We start from the raw sequence: 22,499 nt of genomic DNA on the forward strand, positions 1-22,499 counted from the left end.
CAAAGCTTGCAGAGAGAGTGAGAAACAGATTCCACCACTGCAGAGTGAATTTCCCGCAGTGCATCATGACCAAGGAGCCACAGTGTAAGAATGTACACAAACATGAGTAAAGTAACCCACATCCCTCCACCCCAGGACAGTGCCTCTGTGCACAACAAAGAGCAGCCAAGCACAAACACTCACACAGGGATGAGGAAAAAAACATTTTAGCACACACGTTGCAATAGAAACACACAGGGAATGCCAAAGCAGAGGGGAGGAAGGAGGCCAGAGTAGCGTAAGAGACTGTGTACATAACTGAAGAATCAAAGAGGAACTTCCCATTGGACAGCATAACTAACTCTTTGCGTTTCAATCAGCACTAAGGTCCTTCCTATGTCACAGCTCTGCAACGTAGTTAAAGGACAAAACCAGGGTTTCTTACATTTTAGCTCCTTAACTTTAAATCTTTTTTTTCATACTTTCAATGCAGCCATTGCTTTCTGGTCCATTTAATTAGCAGACTCTTGAAAACTGTGAGTAATTAATCACACTGAACATACAGTCTGTTACATTCTTGTTGAATGGTAACGCAGTTCAAAGGCAGATTGATCTGCAAACTCTACACCTGCATTACCTTGTGATGGATATGAAAGTACAAATTTTAAACTTTATGGCAGCCATTGGTTTCCATTCATTCTTGTATGGTATAAAGTTTCTACACCTTTATACTCATTTGATTATATACTCTTTTCGGTCTTCAATGTAGCAATTACTTTTTGACGACTAATGAAGGTAGCATATGGTTTACTTCCTTCCATGCAGCCATTGCTTTTAATGTCCTTGTTACAAAAAAAATGGTAGTAGGTAGTATACTTTCTTTCTACAGTACCTTCAAAGCACCCATTGTTGTTGTGGTTGTAGTTTTAGTCCAGAATGAAATATCTCAACAAGGATAGTGCCAACATCATGTCAACATTTTAAATTGGTTTGGTTTATTATAAAATACCTGCAAAACCAAAGACAATTGCATGAGCCTCAACTGTACTATGTGTGGTGCTGTGAGACTGTACAGAACATTTGCCAATACGCAGTAACACAGCCTGTTTAGTTAAGGTAGGAAGGTGTAAAGGATGGAAAAACAAGAACAACTCAGAAAAATGTTACATGAACTTTTATGATTTTCTTAAATTAGTTCTGAAAACTGTTACAAAAACAAAATCTAGGGACAAACAGAAAGACAATAAGCTGCTTCTCCCGAGATCCTTCTCCCATTTGACATTTCATACATGTGCGTCATAATCAGATGCTCCAAGTCTTTGACCTTGACCTTCCCGTCTATCCGCAGTGTGTATACAAGGCACCCTGACAGAAAATGGCCTCTTCTTGCTACTCGTCACTCTCGCTTGATGAGATGATAAAAAGTGTTATATAGAGAGACAAAGACAAGCGCTGACAGTTCGTACAAACACGCACTCTGCTGTGTTTTTATTTCTTACACTTTATTGGATGCACACGCACACACGCGCACATGCGCACACACGCACACGCGCAAACAGTTACTTGATCACAGACCAAAGGACTGCACTGTACAAGAACTTAACGAATTTTGCTGGTCAGTGACATTTATATTTATAATGCAGACCTTTCTCTGGAGTCCACACGCACACACGCGTCCTGTCCTGGTGATAGGAATATTCCAGTAGGGGGCTCTTTACAGTGCACATGGTCCCAAACTGTTACAATGCCAACCCAGCCCCTGCTACTCCATCCGGTTCTGATGGCACCCTGGGACCTAGTTTTGGTGGGATCCATTTAGTCGGATATGGTGTGATCTGATCTGGACTGAGATAATTCAGATTAGACTGAAATCCACTTCAGGTCAGGTCAGACCAGCTCCTCTCTTCTTCTTCCTGATCCTTTGATTCCGCCTGTCTCCTCAGTGCTCTGAAAACACAAGATTCAGTTTAACTCCAGACTGAACATTACACTATGTTTTTAAAGGCATCTCTAGTCATTCTGCTGCTGGTGGTCATTCTAGATGTCTGCTGTGGAACCCCAGAAGAGAAGAACTTCTTTACATTTCAAATGGGAAAAGAGGGATCTACAAAGTTGCCTATTAAGGTCCTCAGTCATCCAGGTCATAGTTAACTAAGGACGGCAAGTGGACTTGGTTGAAGATACTGAAAACTACAAAACTTTTGCAAGACTCTCCCAAGATTGCACAACTTCAGATTAAAGCCTAAATTTGTACAGTACTTGGAATTGAACGGGTATTAAATTCAAATTAGCTTTATTGGCATGAATGTATAGCAACAATACAATTAATTTCATACATTTCATTAGATGAATGGATAATGCATTAGATTAATGGGTATTAAATCACACCCACTAACTTAGACCACTCATTACCAATTGGTGTCTGAAAAAGTAATGAAAATACAACATGTGTGAATGTCAATTAAGATTTACTTAAATGAGGGAAAACAGGTCTATTAGCTACGCGAGAGTGATCTCATGTCTGTGTGTGCAGAGCTGAAGTTGGTACGTAGCTAGCCTAGCCTAGCCTAGCATAGCATAGCATAAAGACTGGCAACAGGTGAAACAACTAACCTGGCTCTGTCCAAAGTTCAAAGATACTCTCTCTAAAGCTCATGTATTAACACTAATCCTAATTGATTCTTTATTAATGTATATTCTCTGCTATGTAGCAGAAGGGAGTTACAAAACTCAATTTCACTCTATAACTTGTTGTATTGTGACAAACCTACCTACCTACCTGTATGGTATAGTGAGAATGGTTGGTAAACAGAGGTTTAGTATGAGCACAATGGTACCAAACCTGGCAACTTTTCTGTCACAACAAGCAGTGTTGTAAAGGCTACTTTGAAACTGTTGCTAGTGAAACTACAGGCTATTCTTCACTGGAGGTAGTTCAGCTATAGCACCACTGCACTTTCATTGAAAGTAGAAACTTACACAACAAGCTCTTTAGAAAAAAAGAGCTTAATAAATGAAGCTTAGCGTAAACAAACATGCAGTTTACAAGGGCAGTATCTGAGGTAGAACAAACTGCAGGACGCAGAGCCATCATTTCTGAGCTTTTCTTTTTCTTCAATAAAGAATACAATCTGGTAATGAAGTATTTTACTACCTTGCTACTTAAGGAAAAACAAGTTAATTGCTAGAAACGCTAATGCCAGTACGTAGCTGCCTCTAAAACCACAAATTATTACATTTTTGTTGAGCTTATGAGGTACTGTAGGGGGATTTTTGAACTTTGGACACAGCAAGGCTGGCTGTTTCCCCTGCTTCCACAAACAAGTACTTTGTAAAACCATCTGACTTGAGTTTTTCGGTCAGTATGCAGAGATTATGCTTTTATTGTGAAGGATTTGAACCAAAGGTGTGGTGGTTGTTGCTCATTCAGGGACATAAGTAAAATATTTTCTGAATAACATTAAAGTTTTCTTTATGTCCTAATGTCACTTCTGGGTCTCCGTAGCCTGAGGAGTGTCAGAAAGTTGGAATTCTCCACTTCATACCATGAAAACAGTGACAGAAAACCCCTCCTGGCCAATGTTCCAATCAAGAAACATCTCTGACTGAATTTACTGAGCATTTATTTTCACATCCTCTTCCTCTGTCTCTGTCCATGTCTGTATTTCACAGCGGTGGGCGTTGCCTCTCACCACTGTCCCTTGCTGGCGGTGCTCCTCCTCTGCTGTGAAATGCTATAAATCTCCTGCAGCTGTTTCTTCTGGTCGTCGCTGAGTGGAGCTGTTAAACACTGGTACCAGGCTGCATCAGTGTTCTGGACCCCTAAACACACACATAGGACCAACGAGAAAGGTTATACAGAATGAGGGTGTTTTCATGCAGCTACAGTCTAGATGAAAAGATTAATACATTAAGTGATTAGTTTTACTAATTAATAACTAACTGTGAAAATCAAAAATGGTTCAAATTATTTATCAAGCAACAATGGCAAAAATGCTCAAATGCGAGGATCCGCTGCTGGACATACTTCAATGATTCAATTACTTAAATCAACAATATGGTTTATCTAAACCGGAGTATTTAAATTCTGACGCTGTGGGGTGCCCTTCAGACAAACTCAAGATAACCATGACAGTGTTAGTGTAAAATCCATGTCAACAGGAAACTAAGACAAACAGGGTACTCTGCACAAGTTCCAGCAATATGCAGTTGACTCAGGTGAAAAAGAGGGACTGGAGCATACGGATTGATTTGCAGCCTTTAAATTGTACAAAAGACTAATGTCACACAACACTGCTGTGTCTTCAGAGTCAAAATGGGCAAACACACAGGGCAAACACAGGGCAGTATATAGTCAACCTAGAACAGCTGTTGTCATTGGATAATTGATTGAACAGGATTTCTACTCTATTGATGATGGATCCAAAGGTGGAGTTTCCATAATTCTGAGCCTTTAAATCTGAGCCAATCATTCTTCGTCTTCCTTCTATCTAGGGGATGGAGGAAGGTTTGAAATTACAGGTCCCATGATGCTTTGGGCAGTGTATAGTAGGATAATAAGTATAATTTTGCCATGGATTCAGTGAGTTACACTGTGGGCTACAACTTGAGCACCCATCACTGAATTACTGATTCTGATGAAAACTTAAAAAAGTAATGATTCTTATAACTCCAGAACTTGCCTATGACACAACCGTCAAGGTAGTCAGAATATCATGTTCATCCCGCATAAATGTCCATAAATCCACTTAGATGTCAACATGAATATCTGGTGTCAGGATTTGGATTGGATTTAATTTACTGTTGGTTCAGTTGGGAGTTATTGTATTGTGGTGGACCTGTTATGGACATCGAGTTCTGCCCTTGTCCAGCCGCATGAGGATAATGAAGATGCAGCAGCTCACTTGGTGGGGAAGAGATCTGACCAGGAAAATGGTTTACATCGATAGATTTGCAGGATACTTATTCCACCATCAGCATAGCGGAGAGAGACACTCATCCGGTTTGACATATGACAGCAGTGCTTATATAAACCAGCTGGGGGGCACGTGTTCCATAACATTACACAGACTGGCCCAGAGATGATAACGTGGAGCAGCAAGTGTCTGCTTTATCGGTTTACTTTTTAAATGCATCATCATCATCGTCAAATATAGGAATTTATATACACTCATAAGTGGATGTCATGCTTCAGAGACACAGCTTTGGCAAAAGTAAAGCAGCATTAGCTGGGAGAAGAAAAGACCTAAAGAGTTACTCAAGCTGACACCTGGACTTACGGAGCAGGGCGGAGGTGAAGAACCGATACTCGTCCTCCCCGTTGTCATAGTCCAGTGGCGTGCTGTACTCCTCCAAGGGGGTTCCCTCAAAGCCATCGTCATCCCAGTAGTCATCTTCATCTTCATCTTCATCCTCGCCACCCTCTCCTGTTGGCATGGTGGGTTGCTGCTGCATGGCGTTACGGTTCTCATTCACCTCATCTTCATCACTGGGAATCTCCTCTGTCCATACAAAAAATAATTAAGACATTAGGATCAAAGGCTTCACAATGCCAATTCTCTCTGGCCATTTTGAACAAGCACACAGAATCACACGATACAGATAATGGAACAAGTATCACTATATCATTACATAAAAAACATAAAAAGTCCCTTTTTATTCTTAGGAAAGTTAGAGTGCTGGAATATCTAGTTAACCTCACTGACATAATATTAGAAATACCTCTCAGAATAGCAGTACACACAGCCTCCAAATTGACCATAATGTTGAAACAACACTTCAATTAAACAATTTCAACAAAAACTGCAACATTAATTGCATTAGTTTAGCTAAGTGTACCTGATACAGTGGCAACTAATTGTATACGTATTTTGCATTGGCTTCACGATTAAGCTGTGTTAGCGGTCATGGAGGTAATCGGTCCCTCCAGGATTTTGCGACGTGTGAATGTCAATTTGCGAACTGTCAACACAAATTCAACAAATCCCTGTTGAATTTAGCGTGACTTGCAATTTAGACCAATCAGCACATCTTTTCCGCAAATTTGACCCATCACTGCCGTTTTCCTCAAAACGCTATCATACATCAGCTTGTCATTTCTTTGTTTACAAGTCGCAACAGATATGTTCGATACCAACATCTCAAATTTGCCGGGAAAAAAAGAAAGACCGTGAAAAACATTATCTACCTTCTTAACATTATTTTCAAAACATGCAGTATTGTGGTAAAACATAAAAGGAAATTGTGATTGACACACAGTTCAAGAATCATTCTAAAGTTTAAAAAGAAAAACAGCTACCTTTGCATTTTTCACTTAATCCCACAATCACAAAAACGCCCAAAACATCACAACTGCAATTTTTTTAGAAAACCTGCTGCAAAATCAGGCACCGCAACCATAACTTAAAAAGCCTGCGAAATCCTGGAGGGACAGCTTAGTGCAAATAAAAAAAAGGAGTGCGAGAGAAACATACTAATTTGTCATTGATCGCCTTTTTGTGCCTAACCTATCACTTGTATGAGCTCCATCTTTATTAGTACTCTCAATGTGAACATAAATGATTTACAACAAATACCTGACAACAGTGGTTACACTAAAGCTTGTTAAGGATGTTATTCTGTTACTTGATATTTGCTCTTTAACACTATCCTTTGATACTCATGACTGAAAGCATATTTTAAATCTGAACACGTTCAATGTTCACTGGAAGCAAATGTTAGCTTTTCTATTAAGAATACACGATTCTGAACCATTTAATGCCTTGAAATCAATGGGTTTTTAATACCAGGCTGCAGGAGAAACCCTTTAGTCGTGACCGTAGCACTAAGTTAATTTATCAGTCTGCCCCACAAGCAGTAGACAAGGTTTAGGAATCTAATTCCTTTATGCTTGACTGAAGCAAAGAAAAGCCAATGGGGGTGAGAAAGAAAATGTGTTGCAGCTAATTTGAGCTCAGGGCTGAATCAGGATTTGAGCAGTGGAAGATCAGAGGTTGGCAAAAATGGAAAATCTCATTTAATTATCATTACTATTGCCAGTTTATTTTCTTTCTGTTCTTATTTATTCTACAGTACTTCCTCCTCCTCAGTCTTACACTCTGTCTTTCCAGTTTTTTCTATTCATCTAATTTGTCCTGAGCTTTTCTCACCATTCTGGTCTTCATCCTGTGCCCCTGAGCGGGCCAGCAGGTCTGGTTTGTTGATGAGGCGGGAGGCGTAGAGGTGTTTGAGGCCCAAGAACAGGAGCAGGATGGAGGGGATGATCTGGGCGGTGACTCCCTCCAGCACCGCCGGGCGGCTGGGCAGCTCCATCAGTACGCTCAGGCCAATGATGCACATCTTACGGTCGTGGAGCCTGGGGAGTGCATCAGGGAGAGAGGACAGAAGAGAAAGACTGAGAATGAGGGCAACTGAAGGGACATACTCTTTAAAGAATACACAATATATTGACTACTTAGTTTCAAGGTATCTATAGGCACTAAAAGAGACAAATTAAAACTTCTTAACATGTTTGTAATCCACCTGGAATTGAATTTAAAATGAATTTAACAACCCAAAATAAAACACAAATCTGGCAAAGATGCCCACTTCCAAATTCACACAGCTAATGAATAATCGGAAATTATGAATTAGCAGCCTGAGAAACTAAAGGATTTTATGTGCATTTGATTATAAGAAGTATATTAATATTGCATTTGTATTGCAGTACAAATTAGCTTTAATGCATGATGAAAAATCAATTTAATTTCAACCTGTTAAAAAAAATAAAAATAACAACAACAACAACAATAATAATAATAATAATAATAATAATCTCATTTAGCTGACACTTTTTATCCAAAGTGACTTACAATTGCTATATACACACTCACCGGCCACTTTATTAGGTACACCATGCAATTGTTTGTTAACACAAATAGCTAATCAGCCAATCACATGGCAGCAACTCCATGCATTTAGGCATGTAGACTTGGTCAAGACAACTTGCTGAAGTTCAAACCGAACATCAGAATGGGGAAGAAAGGGGATTTACATGACTTTGAATGTGGCATGGTTGTTGGTGGCAGATGGTATTTTTCAGAAACTGCTGATCTTCACGCACAAACATCTCTAGGGTTTACAGAGAATGGTTGAAAAAGAGAAAATATCCAATGAGCGGCAGTTGTGTGGACGAAAATGCCTTGTTGATGTCAGAGGTCAGAGTAGAATGGGCAGACTGGTTCCAGATGACAGAAAAACGAGTAAGTCAAATAACCACTCGTTACAACCAAGTTATTCAGAACACCATCTCTGAACGCACAACACATCGAACCTTGAAGCAGACGGGCTACAGCAGCAGAAGACCACACTGGGTGCCACTCCAGTCAGCTAAGGACAGGAAACTGAGGCTACGATTCACACAGGCTCACCAAAACTGGACAACACAAGATTGGAAAAACGTTGCCTGGTCTGAGTCTCGATTTCAGCTGCGACATTCAGATGGTAGGATCAGAATTTGGCGTAAACAACATGAAAGCATGGATCCATCCTGCCTTGTATCAACGGTTCAGCCTGGTGGTGGTGTAATGGTGTGGGGGATGTTTTCTTGGCACACTTTGGACCCCTTAGCACCAACTGAGCATTGTTGAAACACAACAGCCTACCTAGTATAGTTGCTGACCATGTCCATCCCTTTATGACCACAGTGTACCATCTTCTGACGGCTACTTCCAGCAGGATAATGCACCGTGTCACAAAGCTCAAATCATCTCAAACTGGTTTCTTGAACATGACAATGAGTTCACTGTACTCCAATGGCCTCAACAGACACCAGATCTTAATCCAATAAGAGTCCCTTTGGGATGTAGTGGAACGGGAGATTCGCATTATGGATGTGCAGCCAACAAATCTGCAGCAACTGCATTGCTGTTGGGAATGCCTCGAGAAAGTGGCTGATTGTCAGTAACATCAGATCAGATTATCAGAATATGCTACCCCTGATATCTTAAATAAAGATGGCATAATATAGTATTTCAACATGCTCCCCATCTCCGTACAGTACACATGGAGTGAGTAGTGGTGCAATATAAAATGATTCTGTAATGGGAGCATTATTTGATAGGGGAGAATACGCTACCCCTGACATGAAGTTATTCTGTTTTTTGATTATATTATATGTCATAATACTGTGAGAGTTATAACTTTATGGGATTTAAAAAGGGAACACGTAAGGTAGCATTTTTCGATAGGGCAGAGCGACTCGATAGACTCTGCTATCGATTTGCGCTACGGTAGCATTTTTCGACAAGGCAGCATAGATCGTCAGAACACCGGATACTGTGTGTGGAGCAGAGAAACCCGGACTCCCTTGTTATTGTTCTCAGTGACTTTAACAGGGGAAATCTCAGCCAAGAACTCCCCAAATACAGTTTATAAAGTGTCCAACCAGAGAGGGGAACACTATCATGCCGTCACGCGTGCTCCACTGGGACACTCTGATCACGTGATAGTCCATCTGATTCCTGCATACATGCAGAAATTAAAACTCTGTAAACCTGTAGTGCTACCAACAACCTGGATGAGTTTACAGAGGCTGTGACTTCTTACATCAGCTTCTGTGAGGACAGCTGCATTCCAACACGGACCAGGGTGGTTTATAACAATGACAAACCCTGGTTCACAGCTAAGCTCAGACAGCTGAGGTTGGAAAAGGAGGAGGCATTTAGGAGTGGTGACAGGGCAAGGAGGTGCGAGAAGCTAAACGACTGTACTCAGAGAGACTAAAGAACCAGTTCTCTGCAAACGACGCCACTTCTGTCAGGGGGGTTCAGACAGATCACAAACTATAAATCCAAAGTCCTCCACTCCATAAACGATGCTCGACTGGCAAATGAGCTGAACCAGTTCTACTGCTGCTTTGAGAGTCAGACACCATCCCCTGTGACTCCTCTGGTCAGCTTCAGCCTCAGTCCAGCCTATTTGTGGATTTCAGCTCTGCTTTCAACACCATCATCCTGGCCGTGCTGCAGGACAAGCTCTCTCAGCTGAACGTGCCTGGCCACCTCCTCCATCACCATCTGGTACGCTGCTGCCACTGCCAGGGACAAGGGCAGGCTGCAGCGTATCATTTGCTCTGCAGAGAAAGTCTTTAGCTGCAATCTTCCTTCTCTTCTGGACCTGTACTCCTCCAGGACTCTGAGGCGAGCAGGAAAGATTGCAGCTGACTCCTCCCACCCCGGACACAAACTGTTTCAGACTCTCCCCTCTGGCAGGAGGCTGCGGTCCATCAGGACCAAAACCTCTCGCCACAAAAACAGTTTCTTTCCGTCTGCAGCTAGCCTCATCAACAAGGCCCAGGTCCCCTACTGACACTCCCCCCTTGCAGACAATACAAAGAGCACATGTATATATATTATTTCATTTCATATCATGCACAAATCTGGCACATTGTACATATTTTGTTAATTGTTAATCTTTGTTTTTGTAAATTTTTATATTGTAAATTTATATATTTATGTACACAATACTCTCTTCCGCTGCAATACGTCTGCACAATACAAACCCGGAATAATGCACATGTAAATATCTGCGACGTTGTTCTTGCAAATCGTTGTATTATTTTTCTCAATTTTTTTTATTATTCTGATAACTTGCATTGTCTATTTCATATTTATATATTTCTACATTTATTTATGCCAACTATATGTTTGTCTACGTGTAGCACCTTATCACCACAGCAAATTCCTCGTATGTGTAAAACACTACTTGGCAATAAAGCTCCTTCTGATTCTGATTCTGTTTAACCCATACACAAAGAGAAATCTAAAAAATTTTCTGGTTTTAGGGTGTTTCAGTGGAACTGTACTTTCAGTGCAGTACTTCAGTGCAATGTTTACTGCTTTAGCGTGGGGTATGCTAAGCTAGGCTAATGTTCTTGCCCTGAGGAAACAAAGTCAATCACCAAAATTCAAAGTGCTGTGACTGAAACCTCCCCCACTCAGTACCACAAACATTGAACAATGAATTAAATGACTATGTGTGATGTGCTTGCAGTAACAAACACACACACACAAAAAAAAAAATAAATTGCTCAACAACAACTACAAAGCTTTTAGCCCTTTAGCTTTTTTTAGCTCACTATTTTGGATTAATGGCTAACTTATTGTACGGTTCACTGCTCTCGTCAATCTTATTTCAGCAGCAGCAGGTGATGACCAAAACTAAGCTAAAAGGAAGTGAACATTTACCTCTGTAAATTTATCAGGTCGACACAAACACCTCTCCACATGAATGATAAGGTTGCTCTACTACTTTTTAGGGACCAGTCCCAACTCTGATATGCAAATGTGCACCACTGACTAATTACAAACCATCCTGACATTGTTGACCTTTGAAGGAAGGGAGAACCATAGATTCCAAAATGGAGGAAGTGCCACTTTCTACGCAGACTGGGTACTTAAGGCAGCAATGTCAGGACTGTCTCTGTCAGCTTGTTGTATTGTTCTTCTGCCCTCAAGTACTTTTATCCAAAATGAGTCTACCGTAACACCAGAAGCCTCCCCCTCACCCTAGGAAGAACTCGGTGTCATTCATCCACTGGTTGATGAAGTGGGCAGTGATGGGCTGTGGGTTGTGTTGGAAGTGCATGTTGTCGAGAGTGTGGATGAGCAGGGTTGGGTTGTAGTACAGAGCTGCGATGGCCACCTGCAGGCACATGGTCCTCAGCTCGCTGGACTTCACCCCCCGCATCAAACGCTCCAGAACTGCCTCCACAAACAGAGGGATGCACTGCACATAGGAAACACAGAGAAATCAGTCTGCTGCAGCTGAAAGCAACAGGTACATAGATCTCTAATTTCATATAACAACATGTCACAAAGTCAGCTTAGAGATTTCACAATCTGACACACAAAGTACAGTAACTTTAGCCAAGTACAAAGGATTTGTCTGTATACACTAATTTAAAGAGGTCATGTTATGCTTTTTGCCTTTTTCCCTCTCCTTTATTGAGTTATATATCTTTTTTGTGCATGTAACAGGTTTGCAAAGTGAAAAAGCCCAAAGTCCACCCCACGGAAAACTCTGCTCTGAACTGCCTGAAAACAACTCGTTTGTAGTCCAGCCGCTTCCCTTTCATCCCTGTGACGACACAGCAAAATGTACATCATAATGCTCGCCTAGCGGCTAGTCCGGCATGCCCTCAAAAACACCAGTGGAAAAACACACTGCGCTGCAGCCCACAGTGACAAGACCTTCCAAACAAACACGCTGTCAATGGACATAAAGGTGTTACTGTGATGTAGAGACAGAGCTCGGTTAAAACTTTATGGATGAAAGATCCTTTTGTTACAGATTAATAAATCACCACTCTGAAAACCTTGCTCCAGTCCATGTTGCTAAATGGGTAAGGGGATGTACAGCTGAACTGAAGCCGTGTTAACGACCCGCCCTTCTCTTCTTCTGATTGGCTAGTAGTCCTTAATTAGGAACTGTGCATGTGCAACTCCCAACAAAGATCATGAAGAGGTAAGATATTTCACATCATAGCTAAAACGAAACCTTCAACACAGGGTGAAAAGAGGAAGCAATTTGCAGTATGACAAAAATATGGTGTTTTTTGAAAATGAAACCATGTAAACATGTTCTGGTACAACCCCTAAATAAGATTTTGAATACTAAATTATGAGCACCAATGAAGAGTTTGGCCCATGTCATTTTACTAGGTTAGGCTTTCTAAGCAAAGTGAACTGCTGGCTATGCGATATGTAAACATTATGATTAACGATTATTTTCAGTATCGTATAATCTGTTGATTAGTTATTTGTTCTATAAAATCTCAGAAATGGTTTAAATGTACATGATTGTTTCCAAAAGCCCAAGATGACGTTTCACCAACTCATCGTTGCAGCTTGTGTCCATTTACTTATATCACATAACTAAGTATTAGTGTTGCACGGAATACAGATACCAGAAAAATATCGCAATACGTTAAAAAATGATCCAATACTGCCTTTTATTGGTATCAATACTTGTTGACAATGTTTTAATAAGAGCCGCTGCGAGCAGAGTAGTATGTGTGTGTCTGTTTCTAAACCACACAGACAACACGTCCAAATTTGCAAAGCATGTTACCGACATGCCGACTGGTTCAAAGAACTCAGAGAGCGAATGTGATAACACAATTACATGCCCTCAATATAAATCAAACGAGTGGATTTAAAGTGTGACAGTAAACTTTTTTAGCATCGGAGTTTGTCGAGCATATTAAGGGCAGTGTTTAACGGTTTAAATTGTTTTTAGCCTTTTAGCTAACATACCAATGTGGCAAACATCTCTGTATGCAAACACAACTGGTAACTTTTAAACCACAACTTTCAAGCTACAAATCAGGCGTTCACAAGCAGGCCTACGCAGACAACACCAACTATAAGTTAAACATTTATACTCAAATCAGTATTGGTAATGCTGACCATGGCATGTACATTCTTGCCAATTTTTTCTATTAGTAGATGTGCTCAATAGAGCGCAGACCTCCGCGACGGAGGTGTACTGAGTCATGAGCTGTAATCAAGTATAGGGGACATCAGATTCCTGCATACCATGTAAAAGCTTTAAAGACATTGATCTACATATTTACAGTAATCCAATTACTAGTGTGCTAATTCATTTTCAAATCACACCTACCTGTATGATAGACAAACATGGAAACACTTCATCAGCACTACAACTTTATTTAGCATGAAAATGACAATAACTTTAAATCTGGCACTTGGTGGCCCTGGTGATGAACCCAGGATTATTAGTAATAATAAACCCACGATTAATACTAATAATCCTGTGTTTTGAGCTTCATCACCTAATAATTTATTAGCCCGCTCACTACAGTAGCACAGCAAAGTAGACAGAACACACGTGACTCAATACACCTTGTGCGGAGATCTGGGCTCTACTGAGAGCATTTCCTAGTTTTCTATTTAGTCAAATTAAATGACACTTAATGAGAACAGGCTCTGTTGTAAAGGTGATTGCAATCTACAGTACATAGGATATTTTCAGTTTTTTTATTTAATATAAAAACTGAACTTCAAAGTTCCATGTTCTGTCTTTTATTATTCCATTAATTTTCCAGATTTTTTTAGATTTTGCTGTGGTATCATTTCAGTATCGGTATAGAGATATCTAGGGAGGTATTGTATCAAAGTCATAATTTTGGTATCATGACAACACTACTAAGTATTAGTTCATATAACGATTTTTTACAGAAAAATGTTGTACAATGTATTCAAAACGTAATGCATAATGTAGTTTTAAAAAGGCACTTTCAAACTCCTTTCAAATTTCATGCTGTCTCTGTTATTATCCAGCGAATTTAAAAATTGTTGTGCTCTACCGCCCACCAGGTCCTCTCAAGGAATTCCTGGAGGAATCAGACATCCTTCTATTGGACCCAGGCACAGACACTCTCCTCTCTACTTTATCCTCTTCTCTGGACTCTCTCTGTCCTCTCGTCTTTCTGCGGGCCTGGCCAACCCCTCCAGCTCTGTGGTTCTCTGACTCTGAGCTGACAGAACCACTAACCGAAAAAGTTTGGGAATACTAGCAGTCTGAGGACCTCCTCACCTGTAAATCTATCCTCTTTCTCTGCCTTCTTATTAGCAACTAAACACTATCTCTTCAATCCAAAATTCAGTCTTCCTTCTGCAACTCTATCCCTTTGACCATGTAAGTTACCACTGGCTATTAAGTATTTTCTCTCTTATGCCATAACTTGCTAATATGCATATGTCTTGAACTGTCAAAAATAACTGAAACCCATAAGCGAGCCATTTACTAGTCTTGTAAAATGATCAAAGTGAGCATAATGTTGCAGTGTGTAGGCTCATGTTAAATGCTCAGTTTGCATGAGTTATTATTGGCTAATGTATTGCCAGCCTTCAGCAATATCATTAATTCATTTTACTTCAGTCACAGATGCTGACACCCTTGCCTTAATAAAGGCAATGATCAAGCTGGATAACCTCTACAGTAAATGTAATATATTATTTACATACATACAATAATTGGGATTCATGTTGATAAATATAGGTGGGCAGGAGAGAGAGTGTGGGCAAGCATTCTCAATGTAAAAAAATATTTTGACAATATCCACTATTATATAATCAATAGTGTTAAAAGCATCAAGTTTAAAATGAACTTGGAACATGACTGCTGGTGTCAATGAAGGGCTGTCTGAGTTCATGGGACAGGGTAGTGGGTGTAAGTCAGACAGAAAAGGTTAGGAACCACTGTGTCACTGTGATGACAGATGCTTTAAAAAAGGAACGTCAGTCACTTTGGTGACTGACTATATACCTGATCAATGCCTCTGCCTCTGCACTGCAGGATGATGACCTCCAACAGTTTGGCAGCGTGACACTCTGCATCCTCACCTGCGTCTATGGTCAGCACCTACAGCAGGTCAAAGGTCAAAAGAGTAGACCAGTCAACACTCTCATTAACGCTGACAAAACTGGATCCTTGTTCACATTTTCTGTAACCTTGAGCTGCAGCTGAAGGCATTTATAGCCTGACCTTTTTGCACATGCTGTAGATGACTTCTAAGTGCTTAGGGTTGGACAGAAGCATGTCTGTATCCACGGTAACATAGTTGTGCAAAAGAGGCATCATATCTGTAACACGAACACAGACCATCATTAACATTGTCTCGTCAACATGCATACAACAACATATATTTCATTTTAGGTACATTCAGTATTTGGCAGCAGCCGACTGTTTATGACACTGCAGCGGACTTAATGTACAGTACTCTTCATAACTTAGCTTTCCAGAAACCAACAGAGTTTTTCTCCTGGAATACTGAAAGTGTTAATAAGTGTGTGCACATCCATGGGGGACATACCTGTGAAGTAGTCGAAGCAGTCGTGCTGGAAGACCTCATACAGGACGCCCAGAAGCTGCCACATCTGGGGGGAGATGGTCTGACAAGTCAGGCCAAACGCCAGTGACAGGATCTCCTCGTAGAACTCTGCAGAGGACAGGAAAGGACTTTTAATGAATCTCACACATGCGCAAAATATTCTGCATTACATTGCCTAGAATAGGACAAATTTAATCAGGGCTTGACATCAGCAACAGCCCATCCCCCAAATGCAGGTTAACTTCGCCCATGGTGTGTAATACGGTCACACTTACAAGCAACTTTGGTGGGTTGCATTCATAGAGCTGTCCCCTGGTGTTATCAGTTGGAAACACCCTGGGTTGACTCACATTTTATCAGTCAAATAAATGCAATTTTTTTTTCTAGCTGTGTCATTGTACACAGCGCAAAGCAGGAACAACAGCATGGCTGGCTATAAACTTTACAGAGTCTTAAAATGACCACAAACCACCAAACTAACTGTGATGGAAGCAGAGAAGGGTGACAGAAACAGAGGGCAGTGTGAGGCGCGACAGGACGACTCCAGTCTGTTACTACTACTACTACTCTGAAGCTCATCGCTGTCAGCAGCTAGGAGACAGAGGCTGAGGAACTAGTTAAGTGGATCTATCAGAAAAACCGTGAAAACATAACAATGGATAAATAAAGCACACAGTGTGATGTGACATTGTAAAAAAAAAAAATTCCTTCTGTTTTGAAAGAGCACGGGTGATGTCCTCCACAGGCCGATCCATCATAGAGGGACTGGAAAGCACCAGAGGGCTGATATAACAAACATACTTCATGTCCATGCATGGATATCCTGGCATTGAAAAATGCAGCCAGGAGAGCCAGAAAAGTAGTAGTTAGTTTATTGCTTTATAGTGGTGTCTGAGATGTGTGTCACATTTTCTGAAAGGAGCCAATGCTGATCAAAGACCAACTAAATGAACCACAGCAAATGGCGGGCATTGAATTCCATCGGAATGGAACTATCTTTTGGTAACAGATTACGTAGAGGTAGCACAGCAGCATATTCTGTCATCACACATATGTCAGGCAAGGACATTTACACTTGAAAAGCAGAAGTTTTCTAAGAGTTCTAGTTATTAGAGTTGCAGTATGTTATACTAGCCCAGGGGTTCTTAACCTTTCTGGCAGTCCGACCCCTTTTTAAAGTTGAAAATATTTTTTTAAAGCAGAGTTTTTAACTACAAATCGTTTTCGAGCCTGCAAAGCGCTTTCTGTGTGATCAGGGCCTGATTATTCTTTGTCGTTTTATAGCGGTATACCTACTGGATTAAATATTTACAGTGTCCACCCAAAGTGATTCCATTCACAACTGTAGTCCGTCTTAGTTGTTTTTATTTTTTTTCTATTTTTGTGTCACGACCACGAGGTTAAGAACCACTGTACTAGCCTGTCTAGGAAAGGGAATTTCCTATGATCTTCATATAGAATGTTGGAGGAGATTAGCATTGTGTGTACGATAATGTAGTTAGCAGAGCTAGCGTGAAGTTCCACACAGTAAAGGATTTCACCCCTTTCATTAAAAAGAAACATTACATAATGGAGGACTGATCCTGACAGATTAAGAAATAAATACAGAAATAAATAAATGCTCAATAAATAAATAAGCATCAGACTAAATGCACAAAAAATAAAGTAAATAAATGTAGGCAGTAGTTAAATTATACAATGAGAATATGAAATATATATATATATCTCTATCTATCTCTATATATCTCTATCTCTATCTATCTCTATATCTCTATCTATCTCTATATCTCTATCTATCTATCTATCTATCTATCTATCTATCTATCTATATCTATATCTATATATATATATATATCTATATATCTATATATATATATATATATATATATATATATATATATATATATATATATATATATCTCTATCTATCTATCTATATCTATATATATATATATCTATATATATATATATATATATATATATATATATATATATATATATATATATATATATATATATATATATATATATATATATATATCTCTCTATCTATCTATCTATATATATATCTTATTTATTCACTACCTTTATTTATTGTCCGTTATAATCTGAAATGCATTTATTTGTGTGTGTGTTTTATTCTTGCTTTGCTTTTCTACCCTATTTACTTCCCCAATGGTATTTATTTCTGTTGTCCTTCAACTTCTCCCCTACTGGTGGACCAGTCAGACAGCAGAGGCCTACTCTACCTGCACACAACAACAAGCTTGCTCCTCACACAGTCAGACGGCTTCCTTCACTGAAATAAAGTGTTTAGCAAGTCTATTTGAAGACAATTCTACCAGCCATTTTTTAAGCCAAAAATGCTTAATTTTTGCTTAAAATACAGGGGGAGGGGGCGTGTAGTGGTGTACACTCCTCCTGCTGTTAGATGTAGTCACACCTGCCTCTGTTGATGTCTGGTCCACCCTACCCCAGGCTGTGAAGTGTCTTTCAGAAAAGGTGTCAGAGCGAGAGGAACTGGGGTCTTGGAGAGACTCTCGCCCTGGAGAGTGAGCCCTAGCTTAGCAGAGAGATATTGGAAGCAGAGATGTGGAAGAATATGTATTGTATGTTCAATTGTTGCTGACTGCAGCTTTATAGGAGCTATAATAACTGCTGGCAAATCTTAATAAATACAGTACAGCAATGAGTGGCAGCGTGAAAAAAGGTAATTTAAACGTTTTGCAAGACTGAATGACTACATCAAAAATGGGGAAAGTAGTTAAAGCCCCCTCTCCAGCTTTAAGCTTTCTGTGGGACAATGTGTCTCTAAGTAGACAACCGAGGCCTATTGCATATGAGGTGATGATGAGACCATATCCCAGCGTCCACTGGAAGCGTCTCAGAAGTGTTTCAGCAACAGAGCGTGCAGCCTGCACCACATTATTTACTTATTATTAATTTCTCCTTTTTGTGCTTCGACTACCTTCTTCACAGCTCTCTGTGACCCCGTTTTGTTCTGTCAACTTCAGGCTGCATATCCCACAAGGAGCATTTCAGAATCAAAGCATTTTGCCTGCCTGATTTTGCTGACATGTTTAGATTTTGTTGATTTGGTGACCAGTGTTTGTCTTTTGTGCTTCTACTATGATTAAGTAGGCTACATAGTTAAATGATTTCTTTTTTTGTGTCGGTTTTAACCATGTTTATTATTGTTTTACGATGGGGAGTCTCCGCAGGGAGTTTTATTTTGAAAACTGACCAGGTTCTCTCTGGTGTTCTGTGTCTGACTTCCTGCCTGGTTCGATCTGCTCTGTGCTGCTTCTGTCAAAAATAGACCTGCTACCTATACACTCCACTCTAATTAGGCTCATCTCTGCTGGGGGCAGCATCCTGATGCACCGCAGCCTTCTGCCGGAGGGGTAGTGATGGCGCAATGGATAAGACACATGCCTTTGGTGTGAGATACCCAGGTTCAACTCCCCACTGTAACCTATCCACTAAAGTGTCCCTGAGCAAGACACTTAACCCCTAGCAACTTTAAGTCGCTTTGGGGAAAAAAATGAATAAATGTAAGAGTTTAAAACTCCCCTCATCCCTGCTGGGGATGAGTCCGCCTACAGGTGAGAGATTGACCCACCAGATGGTTGATCTCCTTTTTCAGCCACCTTCTCACCCTGGTGCAGTCAGAACTACCTAGAGCTCAATGCTCTGAGGACAGTGGAGATGGTCGTGGATTTTAGAAAGAGCCCAGCCCCACTAAACCCCATCACCTTGTGCTTCCACGTCCTGGGCACCACCATCTCCCAGGACCTCAAGTGGGAGCCAAACATCACCTCCCTCACCAAGAAGGCCCAGCAGAGGATGTACTCTTTGCGGCAGCTGAAAAAATTCAATCTGCCAAAGACAATGATGGTCCACTTCTACACCGCCATCATTGAGTCCATCCTCACCTCCTCCATCACCATCTGATATGCTGCTGCCACTGCCAGGGACAAGGGCAGACTGCAGTGAATCATTCGCTCTGCAGAGAAGGTGATTGGCTGCAATCTTCCTTCTCTTCAGGACCTGTACTCCTCCAGGGTTCTGAGGAGAGTAGGAAAGATTAGGGGTGACCCCTCCCAACCCGGACAAAGACTCCCCTCTGGCAGAAGGCTGCTGTCCATCAGGACCAAAACCTCGCGCCACAAGCACACTTTCTTTCCATCTGCAGCGGGCCTCCTCAACAAGGCCTGGGACCCCCAAAGTTACTGTATCTCGTGTCCCCCACCACAACACCTGAACCAACAACTCACAACTTTGAATTGCACTAATTCTTTCTTGTTAATATTGGTGGACTGGTGAATTGCAGCTTGGAAGTTTTTGAACCAGGGAAAGACCAACAGAACCAACACAACCCACAACACACTTTATGTGAAAAGGATTACTGAACAATATTTATTAGAAGGAGCACATATTGGCACACTGGCACTGAGCAGCACACCACAAAGCTTGTTCAATCATGTTTTTATCAACTTAGAAATATAGCTAAAATTCGATCTATGTTAACTTTTAAGGACACCGAGACCATTTTACACGCCTTCATCTCATCACGCCTGGATTATTGCAACAGCCTTTTCACCTGTTTAACCCAAAAATCTATTGATCGACTCCAGACTGTCCAGAACTCAGCTGCCAGGCTTTTAACCAGAACAAAGAAATATGACCACATTACTCCTATTTTAGCTTCATTACACTGGCTCCCAGTATGTTTTAGAATTGACTTTAAAATTCTATTGATCACTTTTAATGGCCACTCGCCTTGTTATATTTCTGACCTTTTAGTCCCATACGCACCAGCACGTACCTTGAGATCCTCGGGCAGAGGTCTGTTGTCTGTTCCAGAGTCTCGACTGAAAACTAAAGGGGACAGAGCGTTTGCTGTCAGGGCCCCGAGGCTCTGGAACAGCCTACCCGAGGAAATCAGGTCGGCTGAGTCAGTGAACTCTTTTAAGTCCCTTCTTAAAACATACTTTTATAGGAGAGCTTTTCCCGATCTTATTTGACTTTATTTGATTTGATTGTATTTTACTAATTTATCTTAAACATGTATTTTAGTTTTTTCAATGTTTTCTTGCTTTTATCATGTATTGTTTTTGTATTATTGTCGTTTGGGTATTATTGTCTTTACACTTTGTAACTTGTTTTTGAAAAGTTCTCTACAAATAAAGATTATTTTAATTATTATCATGACTCTGGTTAAATCTACATCTGTCTACAACCTGGAGGAGGAACTAGTATAAATGAGTGTATTAGTATGATATTATAACATTATGTTCAGTTAATAGTATATTGTTAGAATAACAATAATACAATGTGGCAATGGATAAGACACATGCCTTTGGTGTGAGAGACCCGGGTTCAATTCCCCACTGTGACCCATCCACCAATGTGTCCCTGAGCAAGACACTTAACCTCTAGTTGCTCCAGAGGCGTGCGACCTCTGACATAATTAGCAATTGTAAATCGCTTTGGGAAAAAGTGTCAGATAAAGATGTAAGTGTAAATATTAATTACTATATTCATTATAATTTTGTATAATCGTTTAATATTTTACCACTAGTTGAACATTAAATCCAGTTACAGCAGTTTCATTTCGGGTTGTTTTTATTCATTAAATCCTTGTGCAAGAAAAATGCTCTACATTGTTCTCTAATTTGTATCGTCTAATCTAACTTGTCAATAATCATATTGACATTGTTCAGCTTGCTGTAGGACGTCACACTTTTTTTTTTAACGTCCCGCACACAGGCTTTAAGAAAAGTTGAACATGATGAACAAAAGACACTCAAACAGCAACGTTAAATGGCCAGCGAGCCAAACCTAAACCTTTCTTATCTTCTTCCTGTTTTATCTCTGCCTCTGTCACAGAACACCGACCCACAGGCTTTTCTCTCGTGCTCGTCCGACTGTTTTGAAAGATTGGTGGTGGCAGGGAGGGGGGCTTACGGCAGGTTGTGTCTTTACCGTTAGGCACACCCTGCTCATAAATCATTTTTGTGGTTTGCACAGATCTGTTTTTAGGGGCATATGCGAGAGCCTGGTGTGGGTTGGATAATGAGCAGACTGCAGTGCACACAGAGAAGAGAGTGTCACACACAGCACACTTTTTTTGTCTAATTAAATCGCACCCTTTTTGTGGCTTATCATATCGATGACATCGCGATTGCAATTGTGACAATTATTATAGAATAATCGTGCAGCCCTAATTTGGAGTTTCACTGACAGATGTGTCTCCACATTACATTGAGCCGCTTGCATCCCCTGTGCTGACACAACAGTAGATACACACTGGCAGCAGTTATAAAGAAGCAGTGATTATGAGGATTGCACTGATGTGTTCAGCTCCTCCTACCCTTCCTTGGGGATTCATGCGATAAAGTAAGTGGTAAAGAGCACATCTGTGCTGGAATGTGTGTGTAGTATAAATTTCCTAAAGAAAAATGAGCTTGACTTCTTCATTTTGGTCATTATGACCATCACCTGCTGTGTTATCTGCCTCTGCCTGAATATAGCTTTCCCTTTGCCAGCAGGAGGTTATCAGCTAATCTATGCATTAACACACACACACACACCTCAAAGAGGAAAGAGCCAACAAGGGAGG

General features: G+C 40.5%; 1 protein-coding gene across 2 annotated transcripts in view; it reads right to left on the minus strand.

The window, feature by feature from the left end:
• Positions 1–1,137: 1,137 nt before the first annotated feature.
• Positions 1,138–22,499, minus strand: part of ipo8 (importin 8) — a 36,619-nt gene continuing 15,257 nt past the window's right edge. For both annotated transcript variants that reach the window (XM_038738766.1, XM_038738767.1), the window contains exons 18-25: positions 15,857–15,982; positions 15,529–15,626; positions 15,310–15,405; positions 11,525–11,745; positions 7,128–7,333; positions 5,259–5,480; positions 3,672–3,801; positions 1,138–1,926 (exon numbers count right to left, since the gene is read on the minus strand). In XM_038738766.1, the coding sequence (XP_038594694.1) occupies position 1,926; positions 3,672–3,801; positions 5,259–5,480; positions 7,128–7,333; positions 11,525–11,745; positions 15,310–15,405; positions 15,529–15,626; positions 15,857–15,982 (1,100 nt within the window). In that variant the 3' untranslated portion in view covers positions 1,138–1,925. The remainder of the gene's footprint in view (positions 1,927–3,671; positions 3,802–5,258; positions 5,481–7,127; positions 7,334–11,524; positions 11,746–15,309; positions 15,406–15,528; positions 15,627–15,856; positions 15,983–22,499) is intronic.

The sequence above is a fragment of the Micropterus salmoides genome, unplaced genomic scaffold, assembly GCF_014851395.1.
Source record: "Micropterus salmoides isolate LMB-PRFRI ecotype aquatic unplaced genomic scaffold, ASM1485139v1 Ms_hic_scaffold_23, whole genome shotgun sequence".
NCBI classification, from domain to species: domain Eukaryota; kingdom Metazoa; phylum Chordata; class Actinopteri; order Centrarchiformes; family Centrarchidae; genus Micropterus; species Micropterus salmoides.